Below are 19313 nucleotides of genomic sequence, written 5' to 3'. Positions count from 1 at the left end.
AGGGACAAAATTGGTCCTCTAGAAGATCAGAGTGGTCGTCTATGTGTGGAGCCTCATGAGATGGGGGAGATCTTAAACAGTTTCTTTTGCATCAGCATTTACTCAAGAAACTGGTATAGCATATATTTGTGCATGGTAGACTGTGTTTAATGAATCTTGTAGAGTTTTTTGAGGAAACTACCAAGAAAGTAGATGAAGGAAAGGATTTAGTAAGGCCTTTGACAAGGTCCCACATGGGAGGTTAGTTCAGAAGATTGAGACACTAGGTATCCATGGAGAGGTTGTAAACTGGATTTGAAATTGGCTGTGTGGGAGAAGGCAGAGAGTGGTAGTAGATGTGTCATGGAAGGTATAGATTAAAGAGGAGGAGGTGCTTGGGAGTGGTAGTAGATGATTGCTTCCCAGACTGGAGGCCTGTGACTAGTGCTGGGCCTGAGGGATCTGCGCTGGGACTATTGTTGTTTGTTGTCTATATCAATGAGCTAGATGATTTTGTGGTAAATTGGATCAGCAAGTTTGCTGATGACACTAAAATTGGAGGTGTTGTGGACAGCAAGGAAGGCTTTCAAAGCTTGCAGAGGGATCTGGATAAACTGCAAAAATGCACCAGAAAATGGCAGATGGAATTTAATGCAGACAAGTGTGAGGTGTTGCATTTTGGAAGGACAAATCAAGGTAGGACATACACAGTAAATGGTAGGGCACTGAGGAGTGCAGAGGAACAAAGGGATCTGGGAGTTCAGATACATAATTCCCTGAAAGTGGCGTCACAGGTAGACAGGGTTGTAAAGAAGGCTTTTGGCATCCTGGCATTCATGAATCAAAGTATTGAGCATAGGAGTTGGGATGTTATGGTGAGGTTGTATAAGAAATTGGTGAGGCTAAATTTGGAGTATTGTGTACAGTTCTGGTCACCTAACTATAAGAAGGATATCAGTAAGATTGAAAGAGTGTAGAGAAGATTTACTAGGATGTAGATGGATAGATACTTTATTCATCCCCAAGGGGAAATTCAACATTTTTCCAGTGTCCCATACACTTATTGTAGCAAAACTAATTACATACAATATTTAACTCAGTATAATATGATATGCATCTAAAATCACCCTCCCAAAAAGCATTAATAAATAGCTTTTAAAAAGTTCTTAAATAGTTTACTAAAGTGTTGCCGGATCTTCAGGAGTTGAGTTACAGAGAAAGATTGAACAAGTTTGGATTTTATTCCTTGGAGCATAGAAGAATGAGGGGGGATTTGATAGAGGTTTACAAAATTATAAGGGTATAGACAAAGTAAATGCGAGTAAACTCTTTTCACTTAGATTAGGAGAGATAAATACAAGAGGATGTGGTTTTAGGGTGAAAGGGGAAAGGTTCAGGAGGAACATTAGGGGGAACTTCTTCACTCAGTGGTGGGAGTGTGGAACAAGGCTCACTTATGTTTTGAGAATAAATTGGATAGATACATGGGAGAGATCTGGAGGGTCATGGACTGGGTGCAGGTCAATGGGACTAGTGGAATAAAGTTTCAGCACAGACTAGAAGGGCCGAATGGCTTGTTTTCTATGCTGTAGTGTTCTATATACTAATATACTCTTCACATCATTCCCTTTTTCATTTTTAACTGTTTGCATCCTTCTCACGTGTCACTATTTTTTGCTAGGTTTGTAACATATTCAGATTTGAATATTTAAAGCCCTGCTTTCATTTATCATGAATATGATCAGGGAATCCCTGAGGTACAGAAGTGACCCCTGTCACGCTCCAATAACAACACTGAAAATAACTAATTTATTGCCATCCTATTTCCTACCTTTTAATCTTTATCCATACTAATGTTTCTCCAAGTTTGTACTTTGCAATATTATTTCTCTCTATCAAAAGGGCAGCACATTATTGAGAAATTATTTTACAGTTGCCAGCGACCTGTGTTCAATTTCCACTGCTATATAACCATATAACAACTACAGCATGGAAACAGGCCATCTCGGCCTTTCTAGTCCACGCCGAACACTTACTCTCACCTAGTCCCACTAACCCACATTCAGCCCATAACCCTCCATTCCTTTCCTGTCCATATACCTATCCAATTTTACTTTAAATGACAATACCGAACCTGCCTCTACCACTTCTACTGGAAGCTTGTTCCACACAGCTACCACTCTCTGAGTAAAGAAATTCCCCCTCGTGTTACCCTTAAACTTTTGCCCCCTCTCAATTCATGGTCTCTTGTTTGAATCTCCCCTACTCTCAATGGAAAAAGCCCATCCACGTCAACTCTATCTATCCCCCTCATAATTTTAAGTACCTCTATCAAGTCCCCCCTCAACCTTCTATGCTCCAAAGAGTAAAGACCTAACTTGTTCAACCTTCCCCTGTAACTTAGGTGCTGAAACCCAGGTAACATTCGAGTAAATCTTCTCTGTACTCTCTCTATTTTGTTGATATCTTTCCTATAATTCAGTGACTGGAATTGTACACAATACTCCAAATTCAGCCTTACCAATGCCTTGTACAACTTTAACATTACATCCCAACTCCTATACTCAATGCTCTGATTTATAAAGGCCAGAATACCAAAAGCTTTCTTCACCACCCTATCCACATGAGATTCCACCTTCAGGGAACTATGCACCATTATTCCTAGATCACTCTGTTCTACTGCATTCTTCAGTGCCCTACCATTTACCATGTATTTCCTATTTGGATTATTCCTACCAAAATGTAGCACCTCACACTTATCAGCATTAAACTCCATCTGCCATCTTTCAGCCCACTCTTCTAACTGGCCTAAATCTCTCTGCAAGCTTTGGAAACCTACTTCGTTATCCACAATGCCACCTACCTTAGTATCATCTGCATACTTACTAATCCAATTTACCACCCCATTATCCAGATCATTAATGTGTATGACAAACAACATTGGACCCAGTACAGATCCCTGAGACACACCACTAGTCATCGGCCTCCAACCTGACAAACAGTTATCCACCACTACTCTCTGGCATCTCCCATCCAGCCACTGTTGAATCCATTTCACTACTTCAATATTAATACCTAACGATTGAATCTTCCTAACTAACCTTCTGCGCGGAACCTTGTCAAAGGCCTTACTGAAGTCCATATAGACAACATCCACTGCTTTACCCTCGTCAACTTTCCTCGTAACCTCTTCAAAAAATTCAATAAGATTTGTCAAACATGACCTTCCACGCACAAATCCATGCTGACTGTTCCTAATCAGAGCCTGTCTATCCAGATAATTACATATACCATCTCTAAGAATACTTTCCATTAATTTACCCACCAATGATGTCAAACTGACAGGCCAATAATTGCTAGGTTTACTCTTAGAACCCTTTTTAAATAATGGAACCACATGAGCAATATGCCAATCCTCTGGCACCATCTCCGTTTCTAATGACATTTGAAATATTTCTGTCACAGCCCCTGCTATTTCTACACTAACTTCCCTCAAGGTCCTAGGGAATATCTTGTCAGGACCCGGAGATTTATCCACTTTTATATTCTTTAAAAGCGCCAGTACTTCCTCCTCTTTAATCGTCATAGTTTCCATAACTTCCCTACTTGTTTCTCTTACCTTACACAATTCAATATCCTTCTCCTTAGTGAATACCAAAGAAAAGAAATTGTTCAAAATCTCCCCCATCTCTTTCGGCTCCACACATAGCTGTCCACTCTGATTCTCTAAGGGACCAATTATATCCCGCACTTTTGCTGTGAATATAACTGTAGAAACCCTTTGGATTTATTTTCACCTTACTTGCTGTCTATAAGGAGTTTGTACATTCTCCTTGTGACTGCGTGGGTTTCCCCGGGGTGCTCTGGGTTCCAAAGATGTATGGGTGAGTAGGCGAATTGGTCACTTTGGTCTAACTGGGTTGTGTGGGCTCATTGGCCGGAAGGGCCTGTAACCATGCTGTTTCTCTAAAGAATTAAAAAAAATAAAAAATATTGCAATATATAAGATAAAATGTTACATATCCATTATAGAAATATACTGACTATCATTCTCACTAACAATTGAGATAGGTTTGTGAATTTACTCATTGGAAAGATAACTGTCTTAATGCTAAATTTGCATTAACTAACTATAACCATGAATACACACCAGCATCTTATTCCCAGTGCAATTAAATTCAGCATTTAATTCAATTGCAAGTAAAATTACCCAGTGCTTCTGCCTTCAATGCCCACTTGTGTACCATCAGTGAGAGTTTTGATAAGTTTATAAAATAGGTACATATAGCTGTTTGCCTCAATAATTAGCAGTCTATTACCACGGGAAGCCCCTGTGGCAATTTTCTTCTGGATTTTCCACTCTGAGAAATTCAAAAAATATAAAAATCAGAGACTTAGCATTTTTTTTGCTACATTATCTACATGTGCTGCCACAATCAGGAGTCCCTGGTGTACTTTGTCCTACTTTTATCTGTCTTTTCAAAGGTCACCCTCTCAAAATTATCAGGGTCATATTCCATCTGCATTGCAAATATATCTGCACACACCACATTAACTAAAGTCTACACCTATAGGTCTAAACTGTCTTCATTCAAAGTACTCCCAGACTGTAATGGAATACATTCCATTTATAGATGTGTGAAGCTCCAATAGCATTATAGACAAAGCAGACCAACTGATCCCCTTAAACATTCATTTCCTTCACTACTCAGGGCTACAATGTGCAGTTTGTATCACTTATAAGGAGTCACAACTTCACTGGCAACTCGGCAAAGCCTTTTCAGCAATGTCCCACAAACCAACGATACTTGCCAGCTAGAAAGATAAGAAAACACCTACAAATTCATCTCCAAAATAGAAACTGCCTGGAGCTGTAAAAATATTTTACATTTTTCAACTCAAGACTGTTTGGAATTTGGACCCTTCACTGGGGTTGTTACACTTTCACCACAAGGGCTGTAATGGTCCAAGAAGGCGGCTTACTTCCTTCACAACAGTCATTGGAAGAAGCAGATCCATAAATGAATAATAATTTAAAGCTACTTTCTCTTTATGTAACTCTCAAAACAGTGCAGGTGGAGTAGAAAACTAAATGGCCAAGATGGTCATGGGACTTCCCCTTACTTCTTTGTGCTGGGAATAGTCAATTTCCCAAATATAGGGGCAAAGAAGGAGGAGTTTGTAAGATGCCTTTCTATCAGTGGTGATTGATTATTCTTATTAGCACAATGAATTATTTATACAAATTCATAAAGATAAGTGTATATTTATATTTTGTATGAATAGAAATTAATGTATGTTCAAATTAATTTGAATGATCAAATGCTAGACATTTCCAAGAACTATTTATTCTTAATATTGATACACTTCCTCTATTTTAACTATCATGCCAGTGATTTACAATTGACTTTGCAACATTTAGTTAAATACAAGCAATATGAATTTCTATCACATAAGCTTGAGCAAAAGAAATATATTTTTAAATACAGACTTATTATAGTTTTTACACCACAGGGCATTTATTAAAAATTTAGATTGTGTACAGTAACCACATTAAGGATTTTCTAAGAAGAAATCTAATTAAAATATGCTTTTTCTTAGTATGTTTTTTGACAGTTTTGTGATAGAGCATTGTAAATTCAATTAATCTTCCTATTCTGAATATTGTGTAGGAAGGACTTTCTGATAATCTTAAACTAAACTAACATTAATGAAAAGGTAAACTAGGACTTATCTTACCTTTGATGCAGCATCAAAGCACACAAAACCCATATTGAAGTCTATTGTCAGTCCCAGGAGGTGACTCTCCAACACACAGGCATAAGTCTTACACTGAAATAGTAATAAACAAAATATTACATGTATAATTCTCCTTCTGATCAAAAACTTGAAACATTTATCAGGAAAAACTCATGATAATTTTTTCTCCTTAGAGTACAATGTAATTAATATTTAAACAGATCAAACCACATACTCCTACAATGGTCATTGATAAAGCTCAATGCTTATTCTGAATTCATTTGTTCAGTAACATCCTGAAGTGCCTTCACTATGATATTTAAATATATCTATGGTACTTGCTTCCACTGGTCTATCTGGAAATTCATTCCAAACATTTATCATTCTGTGTGAAAAGGATTTATCAGCTTTAGTTCTGATTATACTTTTGTTAACTACAATCAGAAAGTATAACCATGTTTCCTTAAATTATCCTTAACTGATTTACCAATTTAAAGGAATCAGTTGACTTTATATGTTCTTTTCTCTTACCTACCTTAATAGTCATCTCTGATGGCTCATGATATTAAGGAAATAGAAAATTGAATGCAGTGGATGGAATTGCAACAATGGAGAAGTAAACAAAAACGTGCTGCAACTCGATGTCATAAAGTACTCTAAATATTTTATTTTGTATTCTTTAAAATTTCTGCACTTTATTTTCACAAATAGTTCCTTTAAAGAAATATGATATTCTAAAGGCTAATTACTAGTGAAAATTTATAGTCACTTAGTAGTTCGAACAGAGTTTTTTTGGTTAATTTATTGCTCCTGCTTTCAAACATGCTGAAGTACATCAAACCATTTGTGATTAGGAATGCTTGCACATATTATTTTACGTCTCTGGTTATTATGCATCAAGAAAGTTACTGTTTTAATTCCTCCTTCCCATGGAATTTATAATATTTTAAAACATAGAAGCAAGCCATTTAATAAACAGTGCTGAGTCAATAGTTCTATACTCCCATTTAATCCCCATAGTATATAAAATTGTTCCCCCACAAGAATTTATCCAGACATTTTCTTAAAGTTATCAAAGTCAGTTATTATTTGCTTCTGCAGCCCATCAAGTAGACTATTTTAGATTATAACAGTATATCACAATCCTTCTGATCACTTTAAGCACTTTTCTAGCCTATTGATTGTGGGGGTTGACCATGAGAGGGATGATGATGAGGGGACAATGTGTATCTGTAGCATTTGTTCTAAGTGCATCTTCTTATCTACTGCCAGTTGCTCAGTCTTCTCACACCTCCTCTCCAAAACCAATCATTGCCCATATACTGTGGTGATTGCTGAACTTGCCCCTGTAATGATATAAATGTGTAGCAATGACAGAGTGCTCTCTAACTTTAAATTCCTGAAGAGAAGAATTATGAGCATCTTAGCACCAAGCAAATCCCAGTCAATATGGGAAAGTTAAAATCCCTCACTGTTATAAATCTTTTGCTGTGAATATATTTCTGTGGTTTTCCTACATAACTCTTCCTCCAATTTTCCTATTGCATGGCCTATATAGTTTAACCTTAGCAAAGTGATCACCCCTCTTTTGTTCCTAAGTCGGCCCCATGTAGCCTCATATAATAATCTGTTGAGGCTGGTTTTTCTAAGTAGATGTTAAGTTTTCCCAAAGCAATAGTGCAACCTCACCCACCTTCCTCTTTTGCATTCTGTTCTGTCACGTCTAAGATTTCTATACCACAGAGCACTTTGCGATCAGTCCTCTCTTCCTACAACCACATTTCTATAATTGCAATAATATTGAAATTCTATGTACTGATCCTCACTCTATGTTCATCAGCCCATCTGTGAGGCTCCGTGCATTAAATAAATGCAACTAAGCTCACATGCCCTTCCATGCTCCCTAACCTTCAGTACCAATTAAACCTCCTTAATATATGTACTACATCTTTCCCCATTTATTGAGTTACTACTCCTAGCAAAATTAGTTTAATCTCTCACGGGAGAAAGTGAGCCAGACTATCGGCATGAATACTCTTCACATTCCAGTTTGTAGTGACCTGTTGTGTTTGAAATAAAATGAAAATTTTCACTCCATGTTCATTTGAAGTCTATTGATGAACATCAAAGAGTAAAATCAGAGCAGCTAGCAGCCATTCGGCCCAGTATACCTGACCTAACCTTTTTCAGGATGATTCCGCTTGCTTCATGCTTCTGCTCTTTCGACATTCCATATAAACATTTTCTGCTCAAATATGGATTTAATTCCTTGGGAAAATTAACACTCTCCTATTTTATTCTTGGATTATAATGAGGTATACTAGTGAACATTGCTATTGGACGCTTCTGTCATAACAGGATTCTATTGAGAATGTTTGTGAATTCGATATCAGTCCAAGAAGAAAAATGCCATGGAAGTTGCTCACTAATGCATTTAGAAGGGGAAAAAAAACCATATTTTATTCACTGGAATTGAAAAATAAACTTTATTTTTCTTAGCACTCTTCAATAAACACTGACTTGTTGGCATTAAATACAAGCTTAATGAACAAGGACCTAAGTCATTGATTGCTGTCAATAGACTGTCACTAAATATACCTCAGGAAAAAGAAATGACATACATTGAAATGAAAATGACAATGCATATATTTGAAGTTTTAGATAGTTTGGGATTAAAGTATGATAGGCATGTTGAGTAATCTGAAAACAGTTATGCACAAACCGAAAGCTTATAACTAAAACTTAATTAAATAATATATTCTCTCTCTCTCTCAAAATGTTAGTTTCTTTCTTTATTTGGGGAATAATTTTGCTGACATTCAGGGCATTTATTCCCCTCAAACAGAAGAGGCTGTGAACAGTAAATCAATTAGGTCCAAAGTCACATACAGATCAAATCAATAAGCAGAGCAGATTTCAAGCCCAAGATATTAGTGAACAAGATAAGTTTTTAGCAGCAATCTGGTTGTTTTGTGATTATTGTTACTCTAAGTACTTTTTGTAGTAATATAATGCAAATGATTATCCATTATATTAGAGACATTTTGCTGATTGCTAATTTGAAAAACTCAGTTCAGAGGCTAAACACATCTTTTTCTAGACCAATTGTTTCATTATAATAAAGAAATTACACCTTAATTTTCCAATTTTAACTTTCACATTAGGGGAAGAACATAAGGCGACGAGAAAATGAAAAGGAGATCTGCAATTTTAATTTGATTGTGTACCAATACTATGACAAGAAATTAGTCAAAGATAAATAATATTGGAGACTGAAAATTAGACTGGAATTTAATTATTTCTTAAATTTAAAATTTAGATCGAACAATCCAGATTTGAATTAAAAACATTTTAAAGTATTTTCTTGAGAACTATGAGCTATAGAACAGTAAGCAACAATATCAGAGCCATAAATGTTAATGTAAACATCAGTCCTAAAATTTAAGGTTAGGGTTACTTTTACATTTCAACAGATCTAGCATTTGTTTATGTTTGAAATTTAAGGCTGTTTTCCAAGCCATCAGGCTTTCCTAGTCTCCATGGACAAGACTTAAACTAAGATAACAATTGGATTGAGGGCAAAGTTAGAGTTAGGGTTTAATACTATGATTGCCCGAAGGGACAGTAAGGGGAACCAGCAGTGACATTGGTGTAGCATTTTTATAACTTCAGAATATCTTAAATGCAATCTGGGAAGTATGTTTTGAACTGAAGTCATGAGTAAAGAAAAACAGCTTCAATTGTGAGAGTGGGTATTCTCAATAAGTTAAAATGCCCACGTGAAAGCAATATTTGTGCAGGTGAATTGATACAACACTAAGATGACAACATATTAAATAGAGAACAAAGTTTACATAAGCATATCAATTCATATGTTCACTTAACTACAACTTGACATTCATCATACCTGTATTCGTTCTACCTCCAAGAATGTTGCTGTTTGAAAGGCCTTTTCCCAGAGAATGAGTTCATATTCTAATTCCACACTGAAGAGAAGGTCCTCTCCATTTTCTGTCTGAATGCTAAAACAGTGCTTTCGTCGATCCCACAGCTCACTGTCCTGATGAAAACCTAAAGTTATGTAATCTGGCATACATTATTTAAATATTTTCACCTAACACACACATTAATGGTATATTGTACACTGCAGATGACTAAAAGGTGTTCTTATACAAATATTGCTGTGTTAGCAAATTTGCTTGTAAATCAACTTCCAGGTATTGATGGAAGACTATCCATTCCTTCTAAAATCTAGTTAAAATCTTTGCATGAAATTATCATCATAAAAATAGTCTATCTTCTTCATTTATTAGATTTTCTCTGAGGCTGAATATTTCAATTTTTCTTGTCCAGAAATATTAATCTAACTTTAATGGCAGGTCAGCTAGTTAACAAAAATAACATTACACTAATATATCCAGTTGAGTAGACTCCTCTGAACCATATGATCCAGTGATAATAGGTGACAGAATACACCTCATTATGTATTATCTAGTAGTGTGGTATTAGAAGGATCTCAAGCGTATGTAGTGATGAGATTTTCAAGAATTGTAGGGAGGCAGTTCACTATCTGATATAACTTTTAAGTTATGTCATGTGTTCTTAACAAAAAGACATTTGCACAAGCTACTTAAATAAGATCCCTGTGAGAGAACATTTTTTCAAGGGAAACCATTAGTGTATTAGGCACATAATCCACTTTATATGCTGCTTTACTTACATAATGATTTGGTTTTAATCCCCAACACAACATTATCCCTTTTATTTATTGATCTTATATTCTCACATTTGCAGTTGACTTGTTACCATATAATTATGCCTTATCTTTATCACTTAAAAGCCCTCAGATCAATAAACAAGTTATTCTTAATGAACTATAACTTGATAATCCAGTTGGCATGCTTAGATGGGCTTTGAAACTTAAATATATAACGTATAACAAAGCAAGTAATTTATAAAGGACAATAATATCAGCCATCGTAGGTGATGTAACCACTTTATTGTTGAAGAACAATTTTAATGTATTCATTTCCATCAGTGGATATCAAAACAAAATAACATGTTTCAGACTCAATCTTACATTTCCTGCTTATATTCTACCTTTTACAAAATGGTGTGTATTCAATAATCTGTGAATTTGATTTTGAGATAAGGATTGTTTGAAAAATAGTTTTAAAATTCTATGATCTTATGCCAACTTTCATTTAGTGTCTTAACAGAGTCATTAGCGATTTAAACTAAATACCTAGAAAAAAAGTATGAATTCTTGATTAGATGTATTGACTACTGAGCCATTTTTTCATCCATAGGCCCCTGAACCAAGGCTTTCCATTTGGCTTGTAAAAATTACACTTAATGTGAAATTGCTTTTTTGTTAGTATTGCAGTATATTGTAGTTACATCAGAGATGGTGGTATAGGATTTTGTGAATAAAACTTGTGAGAGTTGGTTGATATGCTTAACAATAGTCGCAGCCCTTTACTTCCATTATGAGCAAACCAAAAGCAGTCACCTTATACTGATATCATTTTGTCAGGCACCATCTGCTAAATTGAGCGCAACTCAATGGCAGTATTTGTGAATTATGTAGAACAGCTTCAATTGTGAATGATTTCGGTCATCTGTCACCCATGACATTACTCTACACAGATCCCCAGAAATCACCAAACCTGGCATTGTGAGACTGTCGAGAGATCATACAAGGTGCCCAGCTCAAATCCCGAGTGCCTTGGTTGGGGTTACAGCAGGTACCTCTGGCTTATCCAAGGGTGTGCTGACATGCATGTGGTCATGTCGTGATGCAGGGGGTATGATGGTGGAACCATTCAGGTCTTGGTGGGCTGGTTTAAGGTGATCTGCAGAAATACATTCAAGTTTACCCTTCCCGCACATTTTTTTTTGCTGGGGGAGGGACGGGAGGGATCGTTGCTTGCTGCCACTTATGTGCAGGAGGGAGGGGAGCAGGGGGGACTTTGGGGTTCTCGCATTTAACTGACATTCATTCTTTGGGGCACTTTTCTGTTTCCGTGGATGTTTGTGAAGAAAAAGCATTTCAGGATGTATATTGTATACATTTCTCTGACATTAAATTTGACCTTCAAACCTATTTACAACTAAAGTCTTGCACCCTGTTTCAAAACACAGAAAAGGCCATCGTAAGAAGGCTTAAGAGTGTGTTGATGGAAATTATGGTGGACAAAAACAAATGAGATACAACACAAGTCAACACAAGTCCTGAATGCCATAATAGGAGGTAGGAATAGGTGAACAAGACAAGTTCAGGCAGAGAAACCCAAAAACCACAATTGGGAAATAGGCAGAGTCAATATTCAGATGGACAAAGTACAGATACAAATGCTGGAAAGGCTCAGGAAAACTCATTGGCACAATCTGGCAACAAACAGGTGAAAACACAGGACTGAAATACACTGAGCAATAAACAGAGAGGCAGATGATAGGTTGAGCACAATGAGACACAGGTGGCAGCAATACAGGGGCCGGAGTGGGTGCAGGAGCACACGGCAATACAAAATCACAGACTGACAGCTAGGGGTAAACACAGAAAGAGACAGTGTTCAACTGGAGGTAGTGACATGTTAACAGTAGGCCATGAGATGGAATCACCCACAAAATAATTTTTCACTGATGTGTTGTATGACGGCTGTGAATTCCAAGATGTAGACCAAGTGGTGTATTATTATTATTATTATTATTATTATTATTATTAATATATGTGTACTTAATAAAGAATTTCATTTCCCAGTGGGCAATGCAAGCAGTTCACCAGGAACCAGAAATGAGTGAAGTAAGCAGTGTTCAGAATAGAATATGTTAAGCTTGTCTTTATCGAGAACAAACATAATATTGTGTCAGAAATCAGTGTGAAGACTAAACACTTAGTGTAAATGAACACCGTGAGCGTAAGAAAGTCCAACACAGAGAAGTTGCTGGCCAGACAGCATAGTGAGTTCCAGAAGTTCATCAAATTCTGGTGCGTGGCCAAAACTTCATGTACTGGATAATGTAAGTCTTCCCACACCAATGCAGTTTACTGGCATTGCTGTAACTGATAATAGTGATTCAATATATATTTAGTGGCTAGTGGGGGAGGGGGCTGTTGAAAAATTGAATGCATTTATTTTTCTACATGTAATTGGTGAAGATGCTTTGGAAATCTATAACAGATTTGAAATTGATGAAACATCCTTTACATCAGACACTCTGATGACAAAATTTGAGGAGTAATTGGTCCCAAGTAAAAGTGTCACATTTGAGAGTTATAAACTACTTTTCCTGTGACCAGAAACACAAGTGTTAACTTTAATCAATACTTAGCTGATATTTACACACAGTAGTGTTAGTTTGTAGATTTGACTCACTAGTTGGAGACAAAATAGTTTGTGAAATCAGATAATCCCAGTGAAAGATTACTCCATGAAAATGATTTGATGCTGAAAAGGGCTGTGAACGTGTGTCGGGCAGCAGAGGCCACATGAGCTACACAGGGCAGACAGAACAGTATGTGGTGTGAAAGTAGAGGGACAGAGCACAAGGCATTTCCCAAAGCAATAGCAAAGCTAGGAGGTAGGCTGAGACAGCAAACGTGGAGATAAGCACATCCCAAAGACGTGTCCTGGTTATGGAAAATCCTGCAATAATTATGGAAAGAATCTTTTTGCAAAGTGCTGCAGAGCTGAGGCTACCAAGAGAAAGGTGCACACATCTGCTGAGGAAATGAAGGAAATATTTGTAGATTCTCTGCAAACCGCTGGCATTGGTAAAACAAAATTGTTCTTTCCAGTGACTGTGAATGAAACAGTAATTCCATTCAAGCTTGACACCGGAGCCCAGGTAAATCTATTATCCATGGATGATTACAAGGCTTTCAAAGTAAAGAACAAGATTTACCCAGTGAAATTAGAAATGACTGAAGAGAATATGCCAGTAAAAGGGAGCTGAATAGTAAATGTCAAGCACAAGCAGCAGCACCTAAAGGCACAGCTACTGATTGTACAGAAGAAAGTAGAGCTGATAACAGGTCTGAGTGTACGTAATAAGCTCATTCTGGTGAAAAGAGTTTCTGTAGTGGCTTCACAGACCAAAGATGATCACGCTACACTCATGGAAGGGGACGCAGATGTCTTTGAGGGACTGAGAATCTTACTTAATGTAACTCAAGAAACTCGTAACAGCAACAATGAGAGCTCTGGAAAGGTTATGCAAGAGAAGAATAAAAGCTCCACCTTCCATAGACATCTGTACAAGCTACACCAGCATGACAGCCAGAATGCCAGTGCTGAACAGAATGATTGCAATGAAGAAATCGCCCATCTTCCTTCCACATCATGCAGTTTTGGTTCAAAATCTGTCTTTTATCAACTTCCAGTTAAAGACTGGAAATCAAAAATATCTCCATGATTCTGAGGCTAAAGAAGAACAATAAAAATAAAGATGGGGAGACCACACAGACCGAAGATCAGAATAACCACAACTCAATACAAACCAACAGGAGGAATTGCTATCTATGATATACAGTCAAGAAAGGGAGGTCTTGAAATTAAGAAAAATCAGTTGGAACTCTTGCAATGACTCACTAATGAAACGAATGCAGTCCAGGGCTCTATTGTGGGGCAAGTGGAGTGAATTATGGTCACACAGCAAGAACAAAATAGAGACGAACAGATAGGATCTTGGCAGAAGGATGTGAAAGAAATGAACATGTTGATCAGTGTTCTCAGAAAGACACTAATATTAATGGACCACATGCAAACAATACACTAGTGGAAACAACTAGCAGACCAAAAGTTGAATATTAAACCACCTCAGAGACTGATTGAAAATTGTTGAGTGAATGGGGGCTGATTTTGCTCATTTCAATTTAAGTCTTATGGACCAGGTGGAGGGGTGAAACCCAAGGGTTATTTGACCTGCATACAATGCCAAGCATTCCCATGTTAGCAAACTCAGCTTCTGCGCTGCCCAACTTTTCTGTGTCCAATCCATGTGCACGGGCATGGACTAGTGAGCTAGTTGTGGAAATGCGGTGTTTGACCCCATCTTTGTGACTGTAGTGGAATATGTGGGCTTGGTGAGGTTTGGGAATTCACCCAGCAGGGGAGTGAATCCACATCTGGTGGTGCATCTGCTAGACAGAGTTGTTGTGGGCAGCTTACTGGGGGCACCAAAGCCCTTTGCATCCTCAAGTCGGCAGCTCTGAAGATCTACTCAACAGACCTTTGGTGCACAGGAAATCGGCACCAAGCAGAGGTCCAGCAGCTTTAGCCAAAACCAAGTGCCACGTGTAGCGTTATCCACTGAAGCAGAACATATGTGTCATGTCCCACGAGTCCAGATCCTGCTACGGTTGGCGGCCTCCAGAGAGGGTCCGTTGCTCTTTGCTGGCAGCACACTCACTCGAGTGCCTGTGTCACACAGAAAGTGTCGCCCAAAAAAGGTGTCTGTAATGAACAATAGACGACCATGGCAGCTGGAACTCATGGTATTCACGGACCTCCCATGTCCCAATGTGATGGCACAGTCAAAGCTGCATGGTGGTCAGCACTTGTTGGCGTTCGTGCCGAAGTATGCTGGGTAAAAGCATAGACCCGCTGTGGTCTGCTTCGGAATGGCAGCATAAGCCTGCTGGAGGCTCTGCTGAGGGGATTACTGAAACACGGAAAGCTTGTGGAACGATGCATCTCTCTGCCTGGCTGAGTGTAGACTATTGACCATTTTAGCAAGCTCCCTATATGGGTGTAATAGTGAGGGCTGTGTGAACTTGATCAGGTATTTGTAGTATAAAGAGTTCTTTAAGGATGAAACAAGGATGCTGATTGCCCAGGAGAGATATCATGTTGTCCATTATTTCTGAAGGCCTTGCATCATCCAGCTTGGCCAAGGAGAGCAACTGTTTAATACGCTCATGTTCAGCATGTGCAATCAAGACTTATAATAGACTCACAACTCTAGCTGCAGTGGAACTACTTAACGATGCTATGATGTAGTAAAATTAGGTATTGTCTGTGGTGATTTCTCACAGCATGAATTGGGATTTTGCTTGTGCCAACTACACGGCAACATGCTGCTCCCAAACCTCCAGCGGCATCAAAGCGTCTGCGTTGGTCGACATGTCATTGAGCAACTCTGAAATTTTCTGGGAGTATCAGGGTCACCAGTGCAGGATTTTGTGAATAAACGATGCAAGAGTTGTTTTATGTGCTTAACAAAAGCCACAACCTTAAGCAGTTGCCATACACTGAAGTCATTACGTCAGATGCCATAGCTTAAAGTTAACACAGCTCAATGACAGTTTGCGAATTACGTAGAACAATTTCTATTATGAACAGCATGTGTCATCTGTCAGCCATTACATTACCCTACAGTGGACACAGCTCAGTACATCATGGAAACCCACCTCCCTGTCTGCATATCTTGCTGCCTTCGTTAAGCAGCCCACTTAGTCAAAGACCCCAACTACCCTGAACATGTTCTTTTCACCTCACCTCCCATTGGCCTGAAAGCATGCATAACCAGGCGCAAGGACAGTTTTCACCGTATTCTTATATGACAATTAAACAATCACCCTACTGCAATAAGGAGGACTCTCAACCTCATAATCTACCCTGTTGAGGCCTTGCATGTTATTATCTGCCAGCACTGCACTTCCTCTGTAACCGTAACACTTTAATTTGCATTCTGTGATGCTTTCACCTCAATGCACTGTTGTAATCAAATGATGTTTATGGATGGCATATTTTTTCACTGTACATGCGACAATAATAAACCATCTTACCAATTAATATTCCTAAGGTAAAAGCTCAGAAAATAACCCTGAATAATGAATATACCTTTTGAAATATTTTAGCTTATCAAATAAACTGGAAAAGTTTCAAAGAACCACAGCATTTCCTCAATGACAACATAGTGATACTTACACCTTTCTTATCTGTAGGGTTCAGAAAAATGGTTGGTTGTAGTCCAAACAAAACATTTCAGTGTAGTTCTGCAGATACTAATAGAATCCGCTTGCACATTCATACCTTAAGGATTTTGCACATTATTTCGTAAACTGTGTAACTCCTCACAGCTTTTGTCCAATCCCACGTAGTCACCTGAGGAAAGAAATGTTTTAGAGGCTTAAGTGTTTGGATAATTTAGCTTTAAAGGCTGGAGAGGAACAGCATGGCTTAGAATATCTTTGCACAGCAGTGCAGATGAAAATAAGCTGCAGCCACAGCAGGACAAAACTGTGCTTACTTACATATCTCTGAGTGTCCATTACAAAAGTTAACTCTTGATTTACCATTAGAAGACTCACATACAACTTCAACAATTCATGGCAGCATTTCAACATTTCAACAATTCATGGCACCAAAATACTCTACAGCAAGATTTTTCACCTCATTAGTTTGAAAATAGCATTTGTTATTTACCTACAGAACAACCAAGCCTGACATAAAACCATCCTTTTTAAGGAGTCATCAAGCAACCTGTATTCTTCGTACTCACTGTGACCTGTTACTTCCTGCAAACTCAATAAGAGAAGATGCCATGTACTTTTGCAAAACAGAAAGAGGCATTTTCTTCAATATAACTTTCTCCAAGTCTATGCTTCAAACTTTCTTGAAGATACACAATATCCCTGCTGTCCCTGGGATTCTCCGCTGCTCAAAGTGGAGAAGCAGATTTTGGCAATGTATCAAGAAATTGTGTCCATGCTTTGAGAGCACAATTTGCACTTGACCCAGCCCACATCTTATTGTTTACCACTCTAATACTTACACTAACTTCTTCTGGTCTGCAAGTCGAGTTCAAATCTTTACAGTTATATGTGGGAAGTTATATTCTTCCCACAATATGGTCCAATATACTCGTGGTGATCAGCCCCTAACGCCAGATGGCCCGAATAGTAATTTGACAACTTGCTCCTGTCAAATATCTTTGCCAATCTTACTGTCTCTAATAGAACTACTAAATACTTAAATATTTTTAGAAATAAGATCTATAAAATAAAGTAATAAATGTATTTCAATATATATTAATCTGATTTAAACATGGTTGGCATTAAGCTGATGGCCTTATGCGATTTCCATCAGATCCCTGAGCTCAACTCACTTGACCAACAGCCCAGACTCAGTGCTGAGACCAACAGAAAAGTCAGGATGGGGTTTAAATGCTTCAGAAATGCACTGATGCAGAGGTCAGAACTATAAAGTGGACCTTGCCAGCAATTCTCTTACAAATTTCTACAGGGTCAACAAAGGGTGCCACCGTATTTTTAAAATGCTTTTTAAAAAATAATCGTCAGACCCTGCTAGACATTAAGATCACCAAGTGCTGTAGGTCTACTCCATCACTGAGTTGACTGTTGGTGGAGAAACTGAAGGAGCTGGATGGTGCAGATTATGCTGCATTTGCATCAGAGAGGCTTTGGAGAAGTTGGTGCACAAAGGAGGTGTGCAGTCTAATAGTGACTGACCATCTTACTTGCTTTTCATGTGGTTGCAGGATCCTATTGGACATGGTTACCGTGGAATGCTGCAGGTGTGATTCACTGACTTATTGGTGGACAGCCGGGCAGAATGCCAGGGGGGAGGCGCACAGCCTTGGTCATAGCGAGGACTTGGCCACAAACTGTGGTGTAACCTGTTTACAACTGCCAGGAGATAGAAATTGAAGCCAGTGTACTCCACCAGGGGCTATCTGGCATGGTGTCCAGGCTGCAGTCGATGCAGCCCCCCCCCCCCCCCCCCCACTTCCAGTATTCACTTGGCACAAGTCAAATTCTATCGTGGTTGTTCTGCAGCATTCATGGATTCAGAGCCTCAAGCCACGGGGTGGTGTCTGATAACAGTCACCAGGAGAGAGGTGTCATAGCCAGTGCACTCCCACCGGGGGCAGTGTGGTGCAGTGTCTAGGCTGGAGTCATTGCTATCCCCTGGTGTTCGCTGGGCAGAAGATAAACTATTGTGGTCATCTACAGATTTGTGGCATTCTTGAACTCTGCATCTGGACTATTTTTTTGTGTGGCTGTATTTTACTGGTATCTTATATGGTATGTGCTCTGTGCGCTTTAGTGTGAGTGACTGTTGGTACTGTGTTTTACACTTTGGCCCAAGAGTAACGCTGAATCATTTGGCTGTGTTCATGGGTATTCATGTATGGTTGAATGACAATTAAACTTGAATTGAATGGATTGAAATTAGCAATATATTTCAGCTAGTTACAGCAAGTTATCATTTTTTCCCTGTTAGGAAAATGTTTATCAACATTTTCTTCACCATCATCCTTTCCTATCCTTGGCTTAGAAAATGTATGATGGGCCTACTCCTTGCCAGTAAGTAAGATAATTGTCTTTGACTTTCCATTTTGGATGTATTATTCCTTTGCTCATATCCCAGGTGAAATATTGGCCTTACAGAGAATTCAAATACATTAAATCACCTTTCTTTTACAGTAATCAAATTCTTAACATTTGGCTGGTCTGTTTGTAAATACAGAATAACAGTTCTTGACAAGTGCTTTTTAATAATTTGTATTTTATTGCTGTCAGTCCTTATACATCTAGAAATAGAACATTTTTCAATCTTCAGCTT

At 38.2% G+C, this 19313-nt stretch overlaps 1 protein-coding gene and 1 long non-coding RNA gene across 5 annotated transcripts in view; one reads left to right on the top strand and one right to left on the bottom strand.

Annotated features, from left to right (window-relative positions):
• sntg1 (syntrophin, gamma 1) overlaps positions 1 to 19313 on the bottom strand; it is a 442632-nt gene that overhangs the window by 8013 nt on the left and 415306 nt on the right. For all 4 annotated transcript variants that reach the window (XM_059980773.1, XM_059980783.1, XM_059980754.1 and 1 more), the window contains 3 exons: positions 16758 to 16829; positions 9626 to 9778; positions 5719 to 5811 (listed from right to left, as the gene is read on the bottom strand). In XM_059980773.1, the coding sequence (XP_059836756.1) occupies positions 5719 to 5811; positions 9626 to 9778; positions 16758 to 16829 (318 nt within the window). The remainder of the gene's footprint in view (positions 1 to 5718; positions 5812 to 9625; positions 9779 to 16757; positions 16830 to 19313) is intronic.
• LOC132399898 (uncharacterized) overlaps positions 1 to 19313 on the top strand; it is a 105954-nt gene that overhangs the window by 76875 nt on the left and 9766 nt on the right. The gene's annotated exons all lie outside the window — the stretch shown is intronic.

Source organism: Hypanus sabinus, chromosome 1, assembly GCF_030144855.1.
Source record: "Hypanus sabinus isolate sHypSab1 chromosome 1, sHypSab1.hap1, whole genome shotgun sequence".
NCBI lineage: Eukaryota > Metazoa > Chordata > Chondrichthyes > Myliobatiformes > Dasyatidae > Hypanus > Hypanus sabinus.
The sequence above is the reverse complement of the archived record's forward strand: the minus strand, read 5'-3'. Positions and strand labels throughout refer to the sequence as shown.